At 48.1% G+C, this 17,096-nt stretch overlaps 1 protein-coding gene across 1 annotated transcript in view; it reads right to left on the reverse strand.

The window, feature by feature from the left end:
- Positions 1-8,036, reverse strand: part of Snta1 (syntrophin alpha 1) — a 26,792-nt gene extending 18,756 nt beyond the window's left edge. The window contains exons 1-2 of the mRNA XM_042694707.1: positions 7,618-8,036; positions 4,065-4,250 (exon numbers count right to left, since the gene is read on the reverse strand). Of these exons, the coding sequence (XP_042550641.1) occupies positions 4,065-4,250; positions 7,618-7,921 (490 nt within the window). The 5' untranslated portion in view covers positions 7,922-8,036. The remainder of the gene's footprint in view (positions 1-4,064; positions 4,251-7,617) is intronic.
- Positions 8,037-17,096: the final 9,060 nt, after the last annotated feature.

Genomic DNA, 17,096 nt, shown 5'->3' on the forward strand with positions numbered 1-17,096 from the left:
CATTTTAGGGATTCTTTACCCACTAAACCCCAAGTCCCAGAAAAGATGCTCAGCTATCTTACTAAGTTCAGATCCAAAGGACAGGCCAGTTTCCTTAGCTCCTTGGAGGCGGTCTTGGGAGTGGTTTGGGGGTAGGGAGGTTCTAAACAATGTGGTTAGCCCAGTGGCTCTGGAGGTTGGGGGGAGGTGGGAAATCTAGGCTCTGAGAGGCTCCCAAGAACCCTGGCTCCAGACTTGAGCAACTAACATACTCTGACCTTATCCACAAACTCCCAGTCTCAAGGACAAGCACAGTCCAGTATCCTCTTATCCTCCAGGCTTCTTAGAAATTCCTGAGCCTGGGCTGGGAAGGTGGCTCAGTGGTAGAGCGCTTGCCTTGCATGCTTGAGGCCCTGGGTTCGATTCCTCAGCACCACATAAGCAAAAAGAAAAAAGCCGGAAGTGGCGCTATGGCTCAAGTGGTAGCGCGCTAGCCTTGAGCTGAAGAGCTGAGGGACAGTGCCCAGGCCCAGAGTTCAGGCCCCACTACCGGACCCAAAAAAAAAAAAAAGAAATTCCTGAGCCAAGGGCTGGGAAGGTGGTTCAGTGGTAGAGTGCTTGCCTTGCATGCATGAGGCCCTGGGTTCAATTCCACAGCACCACATACACAGAAAAAGCCGGAAGTGGTGCTGTAGTTCAAGCAATAGAGCACTAGCCTTGAGCTGAAGAGCTGAGGGACAGCGCCTAGGCCCAGAGTTCAGGACCCATGACTGACAAAAAAAAAAATCTGAGAACATAAGAGTTTGAGACCCTCTCCTGAGATGGGACACTTGTCCCTTATCTCTGCTGCTTCTGTGACAAGCATTGTTCATCGATTCTAGTTGCTCTCTGCTGCACCCACACTAGGCCCCCAGTACTTCAAATATGGAACTCGAAGAAGCCACCAGTGGAGCTTCAATGACACCTATCAGTCATCTCTGATCTAGTCTAATCTCAACCAGGAGGGCAACTTAGGCATCAAAAACGCAAGGGTCTTGCCCAAAGTGATAATGATTTATCACAGAGCAAATTGGAGGTTAGGAACTGATATTAAAACATTGCTTATAAAGGAAAGTTTTGGTGTTTTACCCTTTCCTCCTCCAGATAGTGAGGCCATCCAGGAGGGGCTTGAGTCTGGTTTAGCTTCTAACCTCACTGTTCTCTACACTAGGTATGAAGTAGGTGTCTAAAAATATTTATTGGTTTATTGGGGAAGGAACAGAGTACATAAACTAGAGGGAAGGCCTGGACATAAGTTCCTAATATCAAGAGATGCTTCAACTACCTGGCTTGGTAGTACATGTCTATAATCCTGGAACTTAGGAGGCTAAACCAGAAGGATTTGAGTTTGAGGATTGGAGCACATGGCAAGTTCAAAGCAAGCCTGGGCCATATGAAGATATCCTATTTCAAATAAATGAATGAATAAATTTCTAAAAACAGGTGAAGAAGAGAAAAGAGAGTTGTTTTGGTGTCAAACATTCAGAGAAAGGCTGGACAGGGTGGTATAAGCCTGTAATCCCAGCTACTTGAGAGGCAGAGATACGAAGACTGTGGCCTGGCCTGAGTCACTATCTAAAAAACAACCTAGGGTGACACTGTCCAAAAAGAAATGTGCTCTTGTCAGAAGCTGGTGGCTCATGCCTGTAATCCTAGCCACTCAGAAGGCTGAGATCTGAGGATCAGTTTGAAACCAGCCAAGGCAGGAAAAGTCCATGAGACTCATCTGGAGTGAACCACCAGAAAACCTAAAGTGGTGGCTCAAAGTCGTAGAGCACGGCCTTGAGTGAAAGCTCAGGGACAGCACCCAGCCCTGAGTTCAAACCCTACAACTGACGAAGAAAAAAAAAAAAGATGGAGGGGACTGAAGGGGTAGCTGAGTAGTGTACTGCTTGCTTGGCAGGTAGGAGGTCCTAGGTTTGATTTCCAGTAGTACAAGGGAAAAAAAATCAAAACTCTGTTTATGCATATGTGTGTTTGCATGTGTCTATGTGTATGCATGTGCAAGAGAGAAAGAGTGAGAAAGAGAGAGAAAGAGATTTAGGCTACTAAAGACTGATACTCGAAAGTCAACCTTTTTTTTTCTTTTTTTTTTTTGTTGTTGTGGGGCTTGATCTCTGGGCCTGGGTACTGTCCCTGAGCTCTTCAGCTTAAGGGTAGCACTCTACCACTTGAGCCACAGCATCACTTCTGGTTTCCTCAGTGGTTTATTGGAGATAAGAGTTTCACAAACTGTCTTGCCCGAGCTGGCTTTGAACCTCAATCCTCAGATCTCAGCCTCCTGAGCAGCTAGGATTACAGCATGAGCACATGTCAACCCTTTTTTAAGTACAAAAAGAAAATGTATCAGTAAAATTTGCAGGCACACCTAAAATGTAAAAATAAAGTAAAACAAAATTGAGTGGGGCTTGAGATCTGCAGTCACAGGATGCCAAAGGTCACCCAGGGATCTACAGCCTATTTGCTTCTATGGCCTCTTGGATATTCTTGTGGGGAAATCACCTAGCAGGCTTGGGCCTGGGACTCAGCTCAGTAGCTTTGCTGGCCTTGATATTCTCTATTAGCCCCAGCCACCTCCCTGGGCCCATTCTGGGCAATGAACCAAAGGCACATTCCTCAGGCCCCCATGGCTTCCGGAGCTGACAGAATAGAGTTTGAGGAACGGGCTGAGCTAAGCAAAAAACTCCTGAGAATGATGGCAAAGGCAGATAGGGGACAACCCTAGCAAGAGGCCTATCATAACCAAGGAGGAAACTGTGGCTCAGAGAAGGTGACACTCAGTGAAGACACAGACGAGACTCAAGTAACAGTGAAAGCATTGGGGAGAAAGTCACCCAACCAATATTCCCCCAAAACTCTCATCTTTAGTAAGGATGTGGTGGCTCACAACTATAATCCCAGCTACTATAAGAAGGTATATACTTGAAAGATTGTGGTCTGAGGTCAGGTCAGGCAAAAGTTAGCAGGCTGTGGGGCTTGGAATATGGTTTAGTGGTAGAGTATTTGCCTAGCATGCATGAAGCTCTGGATCCAATTCCTCAGTACCACATAAACATAAAAAGCCAGAAGTGGTGCTATGGCTCAAATTGTAGAGTGCTAGCCTTGAGTTTAAGCTCCAGGGCTGGCAAAAAAGTTAGTAGGCTGAGCATGACAGACCATGTCTACTTTCAGGTACATGATATGCATGTATCTGAGAAAGAGTTCTGTCCAAGATCAGTCCTGGAGAAAAAAATGTAAGACCTTATCTGAAAAAAATTGGCACTGGGCACTGGTTGCTCACATCTGTAATCCTAGGTCCTCGGGAGCCTGAGATCCGTGAATCACAGTTCAAAGCCAGCCCAGGCAAGAAAGTCCATGAGACTCCAATTAACCACCAGAAAAGCAGAAGTGGTGCTGTGGCTCAAAGTGGAAGAGTGCTAGCCTTGAGTGAAAAAGCTCAGGGACAGCACCGAGTGCCTGAGTTCAAGCCCCACAATCAACCAAAAAAAAAAAAAACCTTGGCAGAAAAAGGGATGACAGTGTGGCTCAAGTGCCTGCTTAAGTGTGAGAATCTGAGTTCAAACCCCAGTACTGTAAAACAAAAAGGAAAACAAATCCATCTCTCTTCCTTAGTGGAAAGATATGATGTTTTGCTATGTACTGACCAAATTTCTCCCAAATGAGGGTAATCTAGGGGTATTCGTGCCCTTAGGAGCTAGAAGAACCTTCCAGCCTCTCCTCTTTCCCTGAACCCCTCACTAGATAGCTCATTCTGCCTGGGACCTTTAGTCCCCATCTTATCAACTCAGGACAGGAACAACCTGGCCATTCTGCAGGTGAGGAAATGAAGACTCAGGGAAAATGAAGTCCTTGCCTCATGTCACATTGCCAATACGTGGGAGACACAAAATGCAAACAAGATCTGCTTAGGTCTGTGCCAGCCTCTCTTCACCACTCCCTGCTGATTCCAGATAGGGTTTTGAACACTGCCTACCTCCCATCCCTCAAGGCTGGGGCCATTTCAGGCCAGGAGGAGATGGGCCGACCCTCTGGGCCACAGTACTTACCCTCCAGCACCACCTCCTTGCCTGTCTTCTTGAGGGCCTGCACTGCCTCATCATGGGTGGCAGAGGACAAGTCTTCACCATTCACAGACAGGATAGCATCCCCCACAAAGAGGGCCTCTGTCTGGTCAGCTGCCAGGCCCTTGAAGATCTTGGAAATGAGAATAGGCATCTTGTTCTCCCGGCCCCCTGCATAGACACAGAAGGAGGTAGAAACTGAGGCAGAGGTGTCAAGGCTTGGGAGTCTCACAAGTTGAGATTACTTCTTTAGGGCTCACTCAGTGCCCAGCCCAATGCTGGGAGAGAAGAGATCCTCATAGAGACTTAGAAGTTTGGGATACTAGACTTACGGAAACATATTTTATAAGTTTTTTTTTGTTGTTGTTGTTTTTTTGCCAATCCTGGGGTTTGAACTCAGCTTGGGCACTGTCCCTGAGCTTCTTTTGCTCAAGGCTAACACCCCACCACTTAAGCCACAGAGCCACTTCCAGCTTTTCCTGTTTATGTGGTACTGAGGAATTGAACTCAGGGCTTCATGTATGCTAAGCAAGCACTCTACCACTAAGCCACATTCCCAACCCCTTTACATTTTTTTTTTTTGGGGGGGGGGTTGGTCGTGGGGCCTGAACTCTAGGCTGACCACTGTCCCTCAGCTCTTCAGCTCAAGGCTAGAGGTCTACCACTTGAGCCACAGAGCCACTTCCAGCTTTTTCTGCTTACATGGTGCTGAGGAATCGAACCCAGGGCCTCATGCTTGCAAGGCAAGCACTCTACCACTGAGCCACCTTCCCAGCCCCTTTTATAAATTCTTAATGCTCTACTTTGGGCCTTGGGTCTTTTGGGGCCAATGATTTAGGTGTTTACCAGTAATTGAGTAAGTTACAAAGTGCTTCAAGAACTTTTCCTTAAATATTTGGGATTTTTAAGTCATTCCACCACAACATGGGAACTCACTGACATGCCCCAATCTGGAACTAAAGTAGAAGTCAGTGCCTACTAGGGGCCCTAGAGACTTCTTCAGCAAGCACAAAATTTTACAGCCCAGGACCTAGACTGGAAACTAAGGCCTTAAATTCTAGAGGTTTAAAATGTTCATCTTTTCTGTATCACTGATGCACACACAAAATAGAAAAAAAAATCCATTTTATATAACTGCTTTATTGCTAAATAATAATAAATAAATGCCTCTTTAAAATAACTAGTTCACACTAATTCCAGCAAGTGCTGAGCATGTTGCTGAATGCTTCTAAAGTTGTCTCCTTGCCTCTTTACAACACATCATCACACTAGCACACTGTTTCCTACCAGGGAAACACAAGTGCAGAGACAAGCCCCTTGTCCAAGGTCACTCAACTAGTAAATGGCAATACCAGCAGTGGAACCTAAGTCTCCTGGCTTCAGAACCAACACTCAGCCCCTCACAGAGCCCACTCCTGTCTATCCTCCCAGTTCAGAAGATGAAGTACTAGAGTAGGAGGTCATTGCTCCAAGGTTACACAACCAGCTAATGGCACAGCTGGTATTAGGGAGAGTTTCCTGACTCATACAGGCCCAACAGTTTGCTCATGACTTCAGGCCTAAAAGAGGAAGGGATTCTGGCTGGGAATGTGGCTTAGTGGTAGAGTGCTTGCCTAGCATGGATGAAGTCCTGGGTTCGATTCCTCAGTACCACATACACAGAAAAAGCCAGAAGTGGCACTGGGGCTCAATGGTAGAGTGCTAGCTTTGAGCAAAAGAAGCTTAGGAACAGCACCCAGGCCCAGAGTTCAAGCCCCCTGGACTCTTGCTAGACTCCAGAGGGGAGGTTACCTTGGCAACAGAAGCCCAGTCCCCATCCACAAGGAACTGGATGGAGTTGGTACTTTCTCTGAAGTCTCCTAAATATATCATCATACCTATCCACAAGTATGGATGTAAAAATGAACTATGTGTAACCTTGGAAGATGCAGCTCCTCTAGGAGTCCATCTGTTCATCTGCCAAATGCAATTCTATATGTTTTCTGTTCCTTCCTGCTCTGATACAATTTTTTGGATTGGTCTTTTGCTCTAGCCTAGAGTTTGAGGGTAAGACTGTTATCTACTTCCTGTTTTCCCCATTTCCTCCTTTAGACATTCAGGGTTAGCTGCCTGGGAATTGCTCTGCCACTGAAAAGAACCAGCCACTGGGTAATCTCAAGGTGAACAGTGTTGTGACAGTGAAGATTCAAAATCCTAGTCCTGCCACTCACTCTGTGACCCTAGGAAAAGCATTTTCCCTTATCGAGTCTGTTTCTTTGCCTGAAAAACAGGCAAAGATTATACTCCCTACCTTTCGCCACTAGTTGCCAGAATGAAGCAGAGCCAACCGCACCTGGCACACAATGATGGTATTCATCACCATCACTGCCCCCCCCCCCACCCTTTACCTGGGCCAAAGCGTCTAGAGCACCAGTAAACACAGCAGGCTCCCACAGGAGGCCTGGGAGGGGACTAACACATTGCAGGTGATAAAGGGCTGACACCCTTGACATGCAAATGGCAGGAATAGTGAGCAGCTGGGGTGTGCAGAGATTTAAGCTTTGTTAGTCCCTCCTGTCCTCCATTTTCCCCCTCATCTAATGGTGATAATTAACCAAGCACCTGCTGGCAGGGCAAACCCTAGCTCTCACAGAAACATTTATCAACCAGATTTCAGTTAACAGATTCAGAGATGGGGAAAATGACATCCAAGTTCATATAGTGACTGACCCGCAACTCAAAACAGTGTGGCTGACTGCACCCTAAAGAGGGTCATTGAGGGGGAGAAGGAGGGTGACTAGGAAAAGTGAAGAGGTGACATTGTCCAAAAAAGGAAATGTACTTATTAACTTATGAAATGGTAACCCTTCTGTACAACAGTTTAATAATAACACTAAAATTATTTTTGTTAAGAAGGCCATGGGTCTTAGGGTCCCAAAGCTCTCAAGAAGGAATGGCAACTCTGGGGTTCATCCTGTCCATTCTATGCTTAGTGGAAATGGGCAGAGATGGGAAGACTCCTGACGTCAGTGGTTGGGACTCTACCCCTGGGCTCACGAGCTTCAAGAGTCTGGGTCCTTGCTGGTCCCTTATCTGTGACCCGGCCTATGCTCCCACCCACCTCTATCCACCCCGGTGCTTCCCAGACTTCAAACCCTGACACTCACCCCAGGCACCCCGGTTGCATTTCAGATACTTCTGGTCCTAACACTCAGTGTCCCAGGTCTCAAATCCTCCTCCCTCCCCCCAACTCCACCCCAGACCATCTGCTTTTTTTTTTCTGAGTGGGGGCCACTCCTAGACTCCCATGCCCCCAAACAAGACTGCCCCCCATGCCCTTGGTGCGCCCTCACTCCCTCCATTCCTGAGCCTTCGGTGTCCACCCCGAGATCTCAACTCCGGAGAGCCGCTCCGACCTTGGCGCTCGGCGTGCTCTCCGCGCCCTCCATCGCCTCAGATCCCCCAGGCCCCGGACAGAAGGCCTTCAACTCCAACTTCCCGGTGTGCCCTGGCGGCCCCCAGACACCAGGACCTTGCGCCCTCCACGCCCCGCGCCCACCTTTAATGCTGATGCCCAGCCCGCCGGCGTCGGCCTTGCGCACCGTCACGCGGCGCCGCTGGAGCAGCAGCGCCTCGGGCAGCTGCGGAGGCGCCGCGCCGGGCTCGGAGGCGCCGTTGAGCTCCGGTTCCCGTGGAGCGCCGGGTTCGGAGCTGGGCTCGCCGTCGGCGGCGGGACTCACGGTCAGCGCGTCCTCCGCCAGACTGAGCAGCACCCGCTGCCACTGCTCGCCGCCAGCCCCCGAGCCCGCCCCAGCGCGCAGCTCCAGCAGCCCCGTGCGCGGGGCGCGCCTGCCGGACGCCATCTTCGCCTCGAGCCCCCGGGCCGCCTCGATCGTCCAGTCCCGCCGTGCCCGACCGCTCCCACCGTGTACCCCGACCAGAGGGCAGCGCCGGCCCGGCTGGGCCAGCAGCCACCCTACCCGTGGCAGCTAGGGGCGTGGTCTGGGTGGGCGTGGCCTCGATGGGCGGGGATCGCTGGGGCGGGGCCACAGACTGGAGCTGGAAGCTGAGAGTAGCTAGACTGGAACCGAAGGATAGGGTGCTGGGTCACCTGGGGGCGGGGGTCAGAAGTGTTTAACAGCACGGAGTAAGAAAAGGAGGTCTTAGGTATGGGGTTCTGGGCGTGACCGGATCCCTAGTACCCAAGGCTCTGAGCTCTCACCCTCTGTACTTGGACAGTAGTTCTGGAACTTGGTAGCACCAAAGGGGGGGGGGGCGGGGGAGGAGGGAGAAGCAGGCATCAGTGGCAGGAAAGTCCATGAGACTCTTCAATTAGCCACCAAAAAAGCCAGAAATAGAGCAGTAGCTCAAATGGTAGAGTGCTAGCCTTGATCACAAAAGCTTAAGGACAGCGCCCAGGCCCTGGCCTCAAGCCCCACAACCTGCACACACACACACACACACACACACACACACACACACACACACTCACAACTGTAGGGCTGACTGCCTGGGGTGGGAACCACATCCTACTTGGCTACTGGAAGCTTTCCTCACATGGTAGAAAAGGGAGAGGCCCAATCAGGCAAGACAAAACCCAGGGAAAGTGAGGCTCTTTCCCAGAACCAAAGCCAGAAACCAAATCAAAAGTCCCCCCACGTACTGCCCTGCTTTAAAGAGGCATAAAGGGGCCCCAAGCCCATGAGAAAAAGCCCTGATAAAAAGCTCCTCCCCTGGGGCACTGTTCTGTTTGAGTAGAATGGGAGAGAAGGGGAGAGGGGCTCTGTATGCCGAGCAAGAAAGATGCAGAGCATAAGTGGCACTTGGTGTGTGCGCACACAGGTGTGTGCCTACATGTGCATGTGGTGATGACCTGTGATCACACATACTGGCGGTGCTGATCAACTGTACCCCTGCCAGAATCCCTAGGAACAAATAGCTGGAGGAATTCTTTCCTCCCCCGCTTGGTCAGCTGATACCTCTCTGCTGTGGCTCAGAAATTGGCCTCCCACACACACCCACAGGCCTGGCTTCCCACCAAACCCCAGGCAGGCAGAGCTCCCAGAGGAAACCAGTTCACTCCCAAGGGATAGGAGAGGGGAAGGGCAAAGGAAGGAAAGAGGGGAGCTGCCCAGCCTACAGAAAGCTCAAGCTCTTAAACCAAGAATCTGAAGTCCTGATTCAACAAGCAGGAGTTCCTCTACAGGGGCCCCAGGAAAAGACACAGCTATTCCTCTAGAACTGGCCTCCTATACCTAGTGACAGCAGTAATCGTGGGAGTTGACAACACTCATTGCTTAACATAATATGTACTTTTCTGTGGACTGTCTCATTTAATCCTCAAGATAATCCTAGGAAGTAGGTCCTGTTACTACCCAGCTAGGCAGATGAGAAAACAGGCTTATGAAACAATATGCCCAGGCAGTCTGGCACTGCAATTCACTGTACCAATTCCCTTCCTCCCACCCCAGGTAAGGCTAGGATGTTAGTAGAGGATGGGAGGCATAGAAGTATAGTACTGGGCTGGGAAGGTGATTCAGTGGTAGAGTGCTTGCCTTGCATGCATGAGGCCCTGGGTTCGATTCCTCAGCATCACATAAGCAAAAAGAAAAAATCTGGAAGTGATGCTGTGGCTCAAGTGGTAGAGCACTAGCCTTGAGCTGAAGAGCTGAGGCCCAGGCCCAGAGTAGAGGCCCCATGACCGGACCCAAAAAAAAAAAAAAAAAAAGAAGTATAGTACTGAGATAGCCCGGTGGGAGGCAAACTGTGGCAAGAGAGATAGCTAAGGAGACTAGAAAATTAAATGAAATAAAAAGGACCAACCAGATGCTGGTGGCTCACGCCTGTAATCTTAGCTACTCAGGAGGCTGAAATCTGAGGATCACAGTTCAAAGCCAGCCTGGGCAAGAAAGTCTGAAAGGCTCTTCTCTCTAATAAACCACTAGAAAACCAGAAGTGGTGCTGTGGCTCAAGCAGTAGAGCACTTGCCTTGAGCTGAAGAGCGCAGGGACAGGGCCCAAGACCAGAGTTCAAGCCCCAGGACAAAAAAAAAAAGACCAGATTCAAGTTGGAACTGGGAAGCAACAAAGCAGTTAATCTTCCCCCTGTTTAAATGCTTAGTTGCAAGACCTTGGAGACTATCTAAAAACCTTGGGACTATCTACACTTACCCTTGCTGGGCACCAGTGGCTCACAGTTGTAATCATATTTACTCAGGATGCTGAGATCTAAGAATCATGGTTCCAAGTTAACTTAGGAAGGAAAGTCTATGAGAGTCTTTTTTTTTTTGGGGGGGGGGGAAGGTGTCGGTCGTGAGACCTGAACTGTCCCTCAGTTCTTCAGCTCAAGGCTAGCACTCTACCACTTCAGCTACAGTGCCACTTCCAGCTTTTTCTGCTTATGTGGTGCTGAGGAATCGAACCCAGGGCCTTAGGCATACAAGGCAAGCGCTCTACCACTGAGCCACCTTCCCAGCCCATCTATGAGACTGTTATCTCCACTAAACTAAACTAAAAAAAAAAAAAAAAGCTGAAAGTAGAGCTGTAGTTCAAGTGGTAAAGTGCTAGCCTTGAGCTAGCACATGGGCTGGGAAGGTGGCTCAGTGGTAGAATGCTTGCATGCATGAGGCCCTGGTTTTGATTCTCAGTACCACATAAGCAGAAAAAGCTGGGAGTGGTACTGTGGCTCAAGTGGTAGAGCGCTAGCTTTGAGCTGAAGAGCTGAGGGACAGTGCCCAGGCCCAGAGTTCAGACCCCACACAAAAAAAAAAATCTGGGGCTGGGAAGGTGACTCAGTGGTAGAGCGCTTGTCTTGCATGCTCGAGGCCCTGGGTTCGATTCCTCAGCACCACATAAGAAAAAAGCCGGAAGTGGCGCTGTGGCTCAAGTGGTAGAGTGCGAGCCTTGAGCTGAAGAGCTAAGGGACAGCGCCCAGGCCCAGAGTTCAGGCCCCACGACCGGACCCAAAAAAAAAAAAAAAAAAAAATCTCAGGGACAGCACCCAGGTGCAGAGTTCAAACCCCAGGATGAACAAAAATAAATAAACAAATAAATAAATGTGTGCTCTCACCTTTGAAATGGTAAAAAGTTGGGTAGAGAAAGCAGAGTGAGAGGTTTATCTGAGGAAAGGAAGGCTTAAAGCTCACCTATTGTCCTTATATTTTGGGTAGGCCCAGAGACATGCCATATTTTAAAATAATTATTCAGGGTCTGGGAAGGTGGCTTAGTGGTAGAGCGCTTGCCTTGCATGCATGAGGCCCTGGGTTTGATTCCTCAGAACCACATAAGCAAAAAGAAAAAAGCCGGAAGTGGTGCTGTGGCTCAAGCGGTAGAGCACTAACCTTGAGCTGAAGAGCTGAGGGACAGTGCCCAGGCCCAGAGTTCAGGCCCCATGATGGGACCAAAAAAACAAACAAAAAAACCCAATAGAATAATTATTCATCTTGGCTGCCCAGAATCATTGCCTTAAAGGTTAGCAGCTACTTCCCTTATGCTAGCTTTTTGTTTTTCTTTTTTTTGTCGGTTATGGGTCTAAACTCTGGGCCTGGGCGCTGTCCCTCAGCTCTTCAGCTAAAGGCTAGCACTCTACCATTTGAGCCACAATGTCATTTCTGGCTTTTTCTGCTTATGTGGTGCTGAGGACTCAAACCCAGGGCCTCATGCATGCAAGGCAAGCACTCTACCACTGAGCCACCTTCCCAACCCTGAACTTTTTTTTGTTTATAGTCCTGGGGCTTGAGCTCTGGACACGAGCACTGTCTCTGAGCTTTTTTGCTCAAGGCTAGCACTCTACCACTTGAGCCACAGCTCTAGCTTTTTGTGGTTACTTTCAGGGTCTCACAGACTTTCCTACCCCAGGGTTGGCTTTGAACTGCAGCCTTCAAATCTCAACCTCCCGAGGAGCAAGGATTACAGACATAAGCTACCAGCACCTAACGGGCCAAGCTGCACTTCTGAATTTCCTGCGCTAGGCTCTAAAGTGCTCAGAAGGCTGGGATTACAGGCAAGTATCACCACACCTGCCCTCAGATAGATAATTTTGTTGTTATTGTTGTTTTTGGTCATACGTGGGGGTTGGTACTCTGGGCTTGGGTGCTGTCCCTCAACAATTCAGCTCAAGGCTAGAGGTCTACCACTAGAGCCACAATGTCACTTCTGGTTTTCTGAGTGGTTTATTCAAGATAAGAGTCTCACGGACTTTTCCTGCTTGGGCTGGCTTTGAACCATGATCCTCAGATTTCAGCCTCCTGAGTAGCTAGGATAACATGTGTGAGCCACAAGCACCCAGCTTTATTTTTATCTATTTTTTAACCTGATTGTGTAAACGGTCTGTTCAAACTGTAGGTGAAAGTTGAATGGTTCTCCCATATTATCATATTAATTCCTTTGTAGCACCCATTGCCACAGGCACTTTCTGTTTCCTACCCTAAACTCCATTAGCACCTGTCATCCTTGAATATGGAGGCTTCTCTGAAGCAGGAACTCTATCTTCTAGAACCTGGTACTATGAAGAATTTATTAAATGAATAAAAAAGGGAGTTCCTCTTGAGAAAGAGGGACAGGCACTAGGCCCTTTCCAAGTGGCGAGTCCTTTGAGGACAAAGCCTGGAGAGTAGGCATCTCAGGGAGCTCCCTCTGTTAAAGTAGGTACTGAATTGCTTACCATTAAAGCCTCAGCATAGATATCAGGCATGGCTGTGCACCCTTATAGTCTCAGCACTAAGAAAGGGGAGAGTTGGAGACTCTCAGCTTTAAGGCCAGCCTAGGCTATATAATGAATATCCAGTGTGGGCAACTGGAGTGGGCAGTGTGGGCAGAAAACCAGAAAGGTCACAGAAGAAAGATAATGTAAGCCCCAGAAGGCAGGGAAAGATAACACATTTTATTCCACGCTGGAGGGTTTCAGTGGAAAACTAAAATGGTCTGATTTATGGAGTTACATGCATTTTTTATTGTTTTTGTTGTTCTTTGAGCTAAGATCTTGTTATGCTGTTTAGGCTGGCCTCTAATTCTTGAGCACAATTCACCCTCCAACCTCAGCTTCCTGAGTAACTAACTGGACTACAGGTTTGTACCACCAAGCCTAGTCATTTCTATAGTTCTTTTCTTTTCTTTTTCTTTTTTTTTGGTCAGTCATGGGGCTTGAACTCTGGGCTTGGGTGCTGTCCTTGAGCTCTTCAGCTTAAGGCAAGCGCTCTATCACTTGAGCTACAGCACCATTTCCAGTTTTCTGATGTTTAACTGGTGGTAAAAGTCTCAGGGACTTTCCAATCTGGGCTGGCTTTGAATCCTCAGATTTCAGCCTCCTTACTAGCTAGGATTAAAGGCATGAGCCACTGGTGTCCGGCTTAGCCTATTCTTAACTAATATTTGTTGGTTTGTTTTATTGTGTATATGTGTGTGCATATGTATGTTAGTGTGCCAGTCCTGGGGCTTGAATTCAGGACCTGGGTACTGTCCCTGAGCTTTTGTGCTAGCATTCTACCACTTTAGCCACAACTCCACTTCTGCCTTTTTGGTGATTAACTTGAAATATATGCACTTTCCTACCCAGGTTGGTTTTGAACTGCAATCCTCAGATCTCAGCCTCCTGAGCAGCTAGGATTACAAGCACAAGCTGCCAACATCCAGCTTCACTTTTTTTTTTTTCTGGTCCTGGGACTAAGTGTTCTCTGTTTTCTTTGGAGCATAGTATGAAGTAGATGCATACTTCTTGCTGGGTGCCCGGGGGCTCACACCAATAATCATTGCTAGTCAAGAGAGTGAGATCTGAGGATTGCAGTTCAAAGCTAGCCCAGACAGTAAAATCTTTGAGACACTTTTTTTTTTCAGGTCCTAGGGTTTGAACTCTGGGCCTGGGCACTGCCCCTGAGTTCCTTTTGGTCAAGGCTAGAATTCTGTCACTTGAGCCACAGTGCTACTTCTGGCTTTTTCTGGATTAACTGGAAATAGGAGTCTCACAGAGTTTCCTGCCCAGACTTGCTTCAAACTGCTCCTCAGATCTCACCCTCCTAAGTAGCTAAGATTACATGTATAAGCCACCAGCGCCTGCTTCCATGAAACTCTTATTTTCAATAAACTACATAAAGAGCCAGAATTGGCACTGTGGCTCAAATGGTAAAGACTAGCCTTGAGCACAAAGGAGCTTAGGGACAGTGATGCCTAGGCCATGAGTTCAAGCCCCAGGCCGGGCAAATAGATAGATAGATAGATAGATAGATAGATAGATAGATAGATAGATAGATAGATAGATAGATAGATAGATAGATAGATAAAATTCTGTTATTGGGCAACATCGCAGGCTAGAAGAGGCAGTAGCTTCAAGAAGCCACCTGAATGATGACCTGGATACAGAGGACAGGGAAGAAGGAGTTGCCTCTAAGGCTGAGAAAGCAGCAAAGAAAAAAAGAAACAATAATAAATGGGCTGCTACAGCAGTGCATAGGAGTCTGATAGTGAATTAGAAGCCTAAGCCAGGCGTGGCACTACACACCTGTAATCCTGCTCTCAGGATAGTAAAGCAGGAGGATCAGGAGTTGGAAGTCAGTCTAGCTAAACAGCAAGACCTAAATATACAAACAGTCAAGATCCTCAGTGGTATGAAGACATCTACAAGCGCTCGTGGTGATGAAGGAGATTGTGATGGAGATGGAACAACTGAAAGAGAGGCCCAAAAAGTTCAAACAGACACGCCCTATGTTCTGATATGTGACTTGGATCCTCTCCCAAGGAGTGAAATGTGAGTATCCACCCACACAAGACTGGGGAACAGCTGCTAGGAGAAGCACAAGAGAAGCAAAGCAAGCTTGAGATCCAGATAGTGAAGAGAGCGAAATCATTTTCGAGAAGCTGCAGAAGTGCAGCAACAAGTTAAACAAGATATAAAAACCTGAATCAGGAGCTGGGAATGGTGCTTAGTGGTAGAGTGCTTGCCTAGCATGCATGAAGCCCTGGGTTCAATTTCTCAGTACCACATACACAGAAAAAGCTGAAAGTGGTGCTGTGGCTCAAGAGGTAGAGTGCTAACCTTAAGCAAAAGAAGCTCAGGAACAGTGCCCAGGCCTTGAGTTCAGCCCAGGACTTGAAAAAAAAAAACAACTATGCAGCCAGGCACCAGTGGCTCACACCTGAAATCCTAGCTACTCAGGAGCTGAGATCTGATGATCGTGGTTCAGAGCCAGCTCTGACAGGAAAGTCCATAAGACTCTTATCTCCAATTAATCACCAGAAAACTGGAAGTGGCACTGTGGCTCAAGTGGTAGAGCACTAGCCTTGAGCTGAAGAGCTGAGGGACAACGCCCAGGCCCAGAGTTCAAGCCCCATGACTGACCCTCCCCCCAAAAAAAATATGCTATAGATGGAAGGCATGTCTTGATGGTAGAGCGCCTGCTATAACACATGCTGGGACGATATTGCGCATAGTGATAGGAGAGGAGGCAATGGCAAGCATGGAGGATGGAATTCATGTCATTGAAACTTCTGGTGGGGCAGAAAAAGTGTCCATGATGACAAGGAATGTTTTCACTACAAGAAAAATATTGATGGTGGACAAGTGCCAACAAAACTTCCAAGAATAGCACACTTATTAACTAAATGCCATCAATGAAAGCTTTGGCACCCCTGCCTTCCACCACAGATGGCTGGATTGCTTGGGAGAAAGTCAATACTCAATAGATTCGAGGAGTCAGTGGGACTTGGGAATTGTAAATCTATAAGCACCTTATTGTGACATTAAAAGATGTTGCTGGGACTGGGAAGGTGGCTCAGAGGTAGAGCGCTTGCCTCACATGAGGCCCCGGATTCGATTCCTCAGCACCACATAAGCAGAAAAAGTCAGAAGTGGCGCTGTGGCTCAAGTGGTAGAGCGCTAGCCTTAAGCTGAAGAGCTGAGGGACAGCGCCCAGGTCCAGATTCAGGCAAGACAAAAAAAAAAAAAAAGATGTTGCTGAGCTACAGGCTCTGGTGGCTCATACCTGTAATCCTAACTACTCAGGAGGCTGAGGCTGAGGATGGTAGTGCAAAACCAGCCAGGGAGGAAAGTCAGTGAGACTCATTTGTGTGTATGTGTGTGTGTGGCTCGTGTATATGCATAAGTTGTTTGTTTATTTTTTGGTTGTGGGGCTTGAACTCTGGCCCAGGGGGCTGTCTCTGAGCTCAAGGCAAGCACTCTTCCACTTGAGCCACAGCACCACTTCCGGTTTTCTGGTGGCTAATTAGACATAAGAGTCTCACAGACTTTCCTGCCAAGGCTGGCTTTGAAACACAATCCTCAGATCTCAGCTTCCTGAGTAGCTAGGGTTACAGGTTAAGCCACTTGCCCTTGGTTTCTGTGAAACTCTCATTTCCAATTAGCCATTAAAAAAAGCCTTAAGTAGTTGTGGCTCAAATGATAGTGCCCAGGCACTGAGTTCAAGCCCCAGAACTCACACACACTCACACACACACACACACACACACACACACACACACACACACACACACACACACACACACACACACAAGAATTAATAGAATTTGCAGCATAGTATCTGGTTTGTTTCTGGTGTTTTCTTTTTTTTTCTTTTTTTTCTTTTTTTTTTTTGTCGGTCGTGGGGCTTGAACTCTGGGCCTGGGCGCTGTCCCTCAGCTCTTCAGCTCAAGGTGAGCGCTCTACCACTTGAGCTACAGCATCACTTCCGGTTTTCTAGTGGTTTATTGGAGATAGGAGTCTCATGGTCTTTCCTGCCCGGGCTGGGCTTTGAACCGCGATCCTCAGATCTCAGCCTCCTGAGTAGCTAGGATTACAGGCGTGAGCCACCAGCGCCCGGCTTCTTTTTTTTTCTTTTAACACTACTGGGAGGTGAACTCCAGTCTGAGCACTCACTGGGCCAGCACTTTGCTGCTTAAGCCACATCCTCAGCCCTTTTTGTTGTTTATATTTTTCAGGTAGGGATTCATGTTTTTACCTGGGCCAGGTTAGACCTCAATCTTTCTACCTAAGGTCTCCAAGTAGCTAGGAACACAGGCAAGAATTCAAGGCCCTGTGTTCAAACCCTGGTAT

This window comes from Dipodomys spectabilis, unplaced genomic scaffold (genome assembly GCF_019054845.1).
Source record: "Dipodomys spectabilis isolate Male_0828 unplaced genomic scaffold, ASM1905484v1 ptg000175l, whole genome shotgun sequence".
Classification (NCBI taxonomy): Eukaryota; Metazoa; Chordata; class Mammalia; order Rodentia; family Heteromyidae; genus Dipodomys; species Dipodomys spectabilis.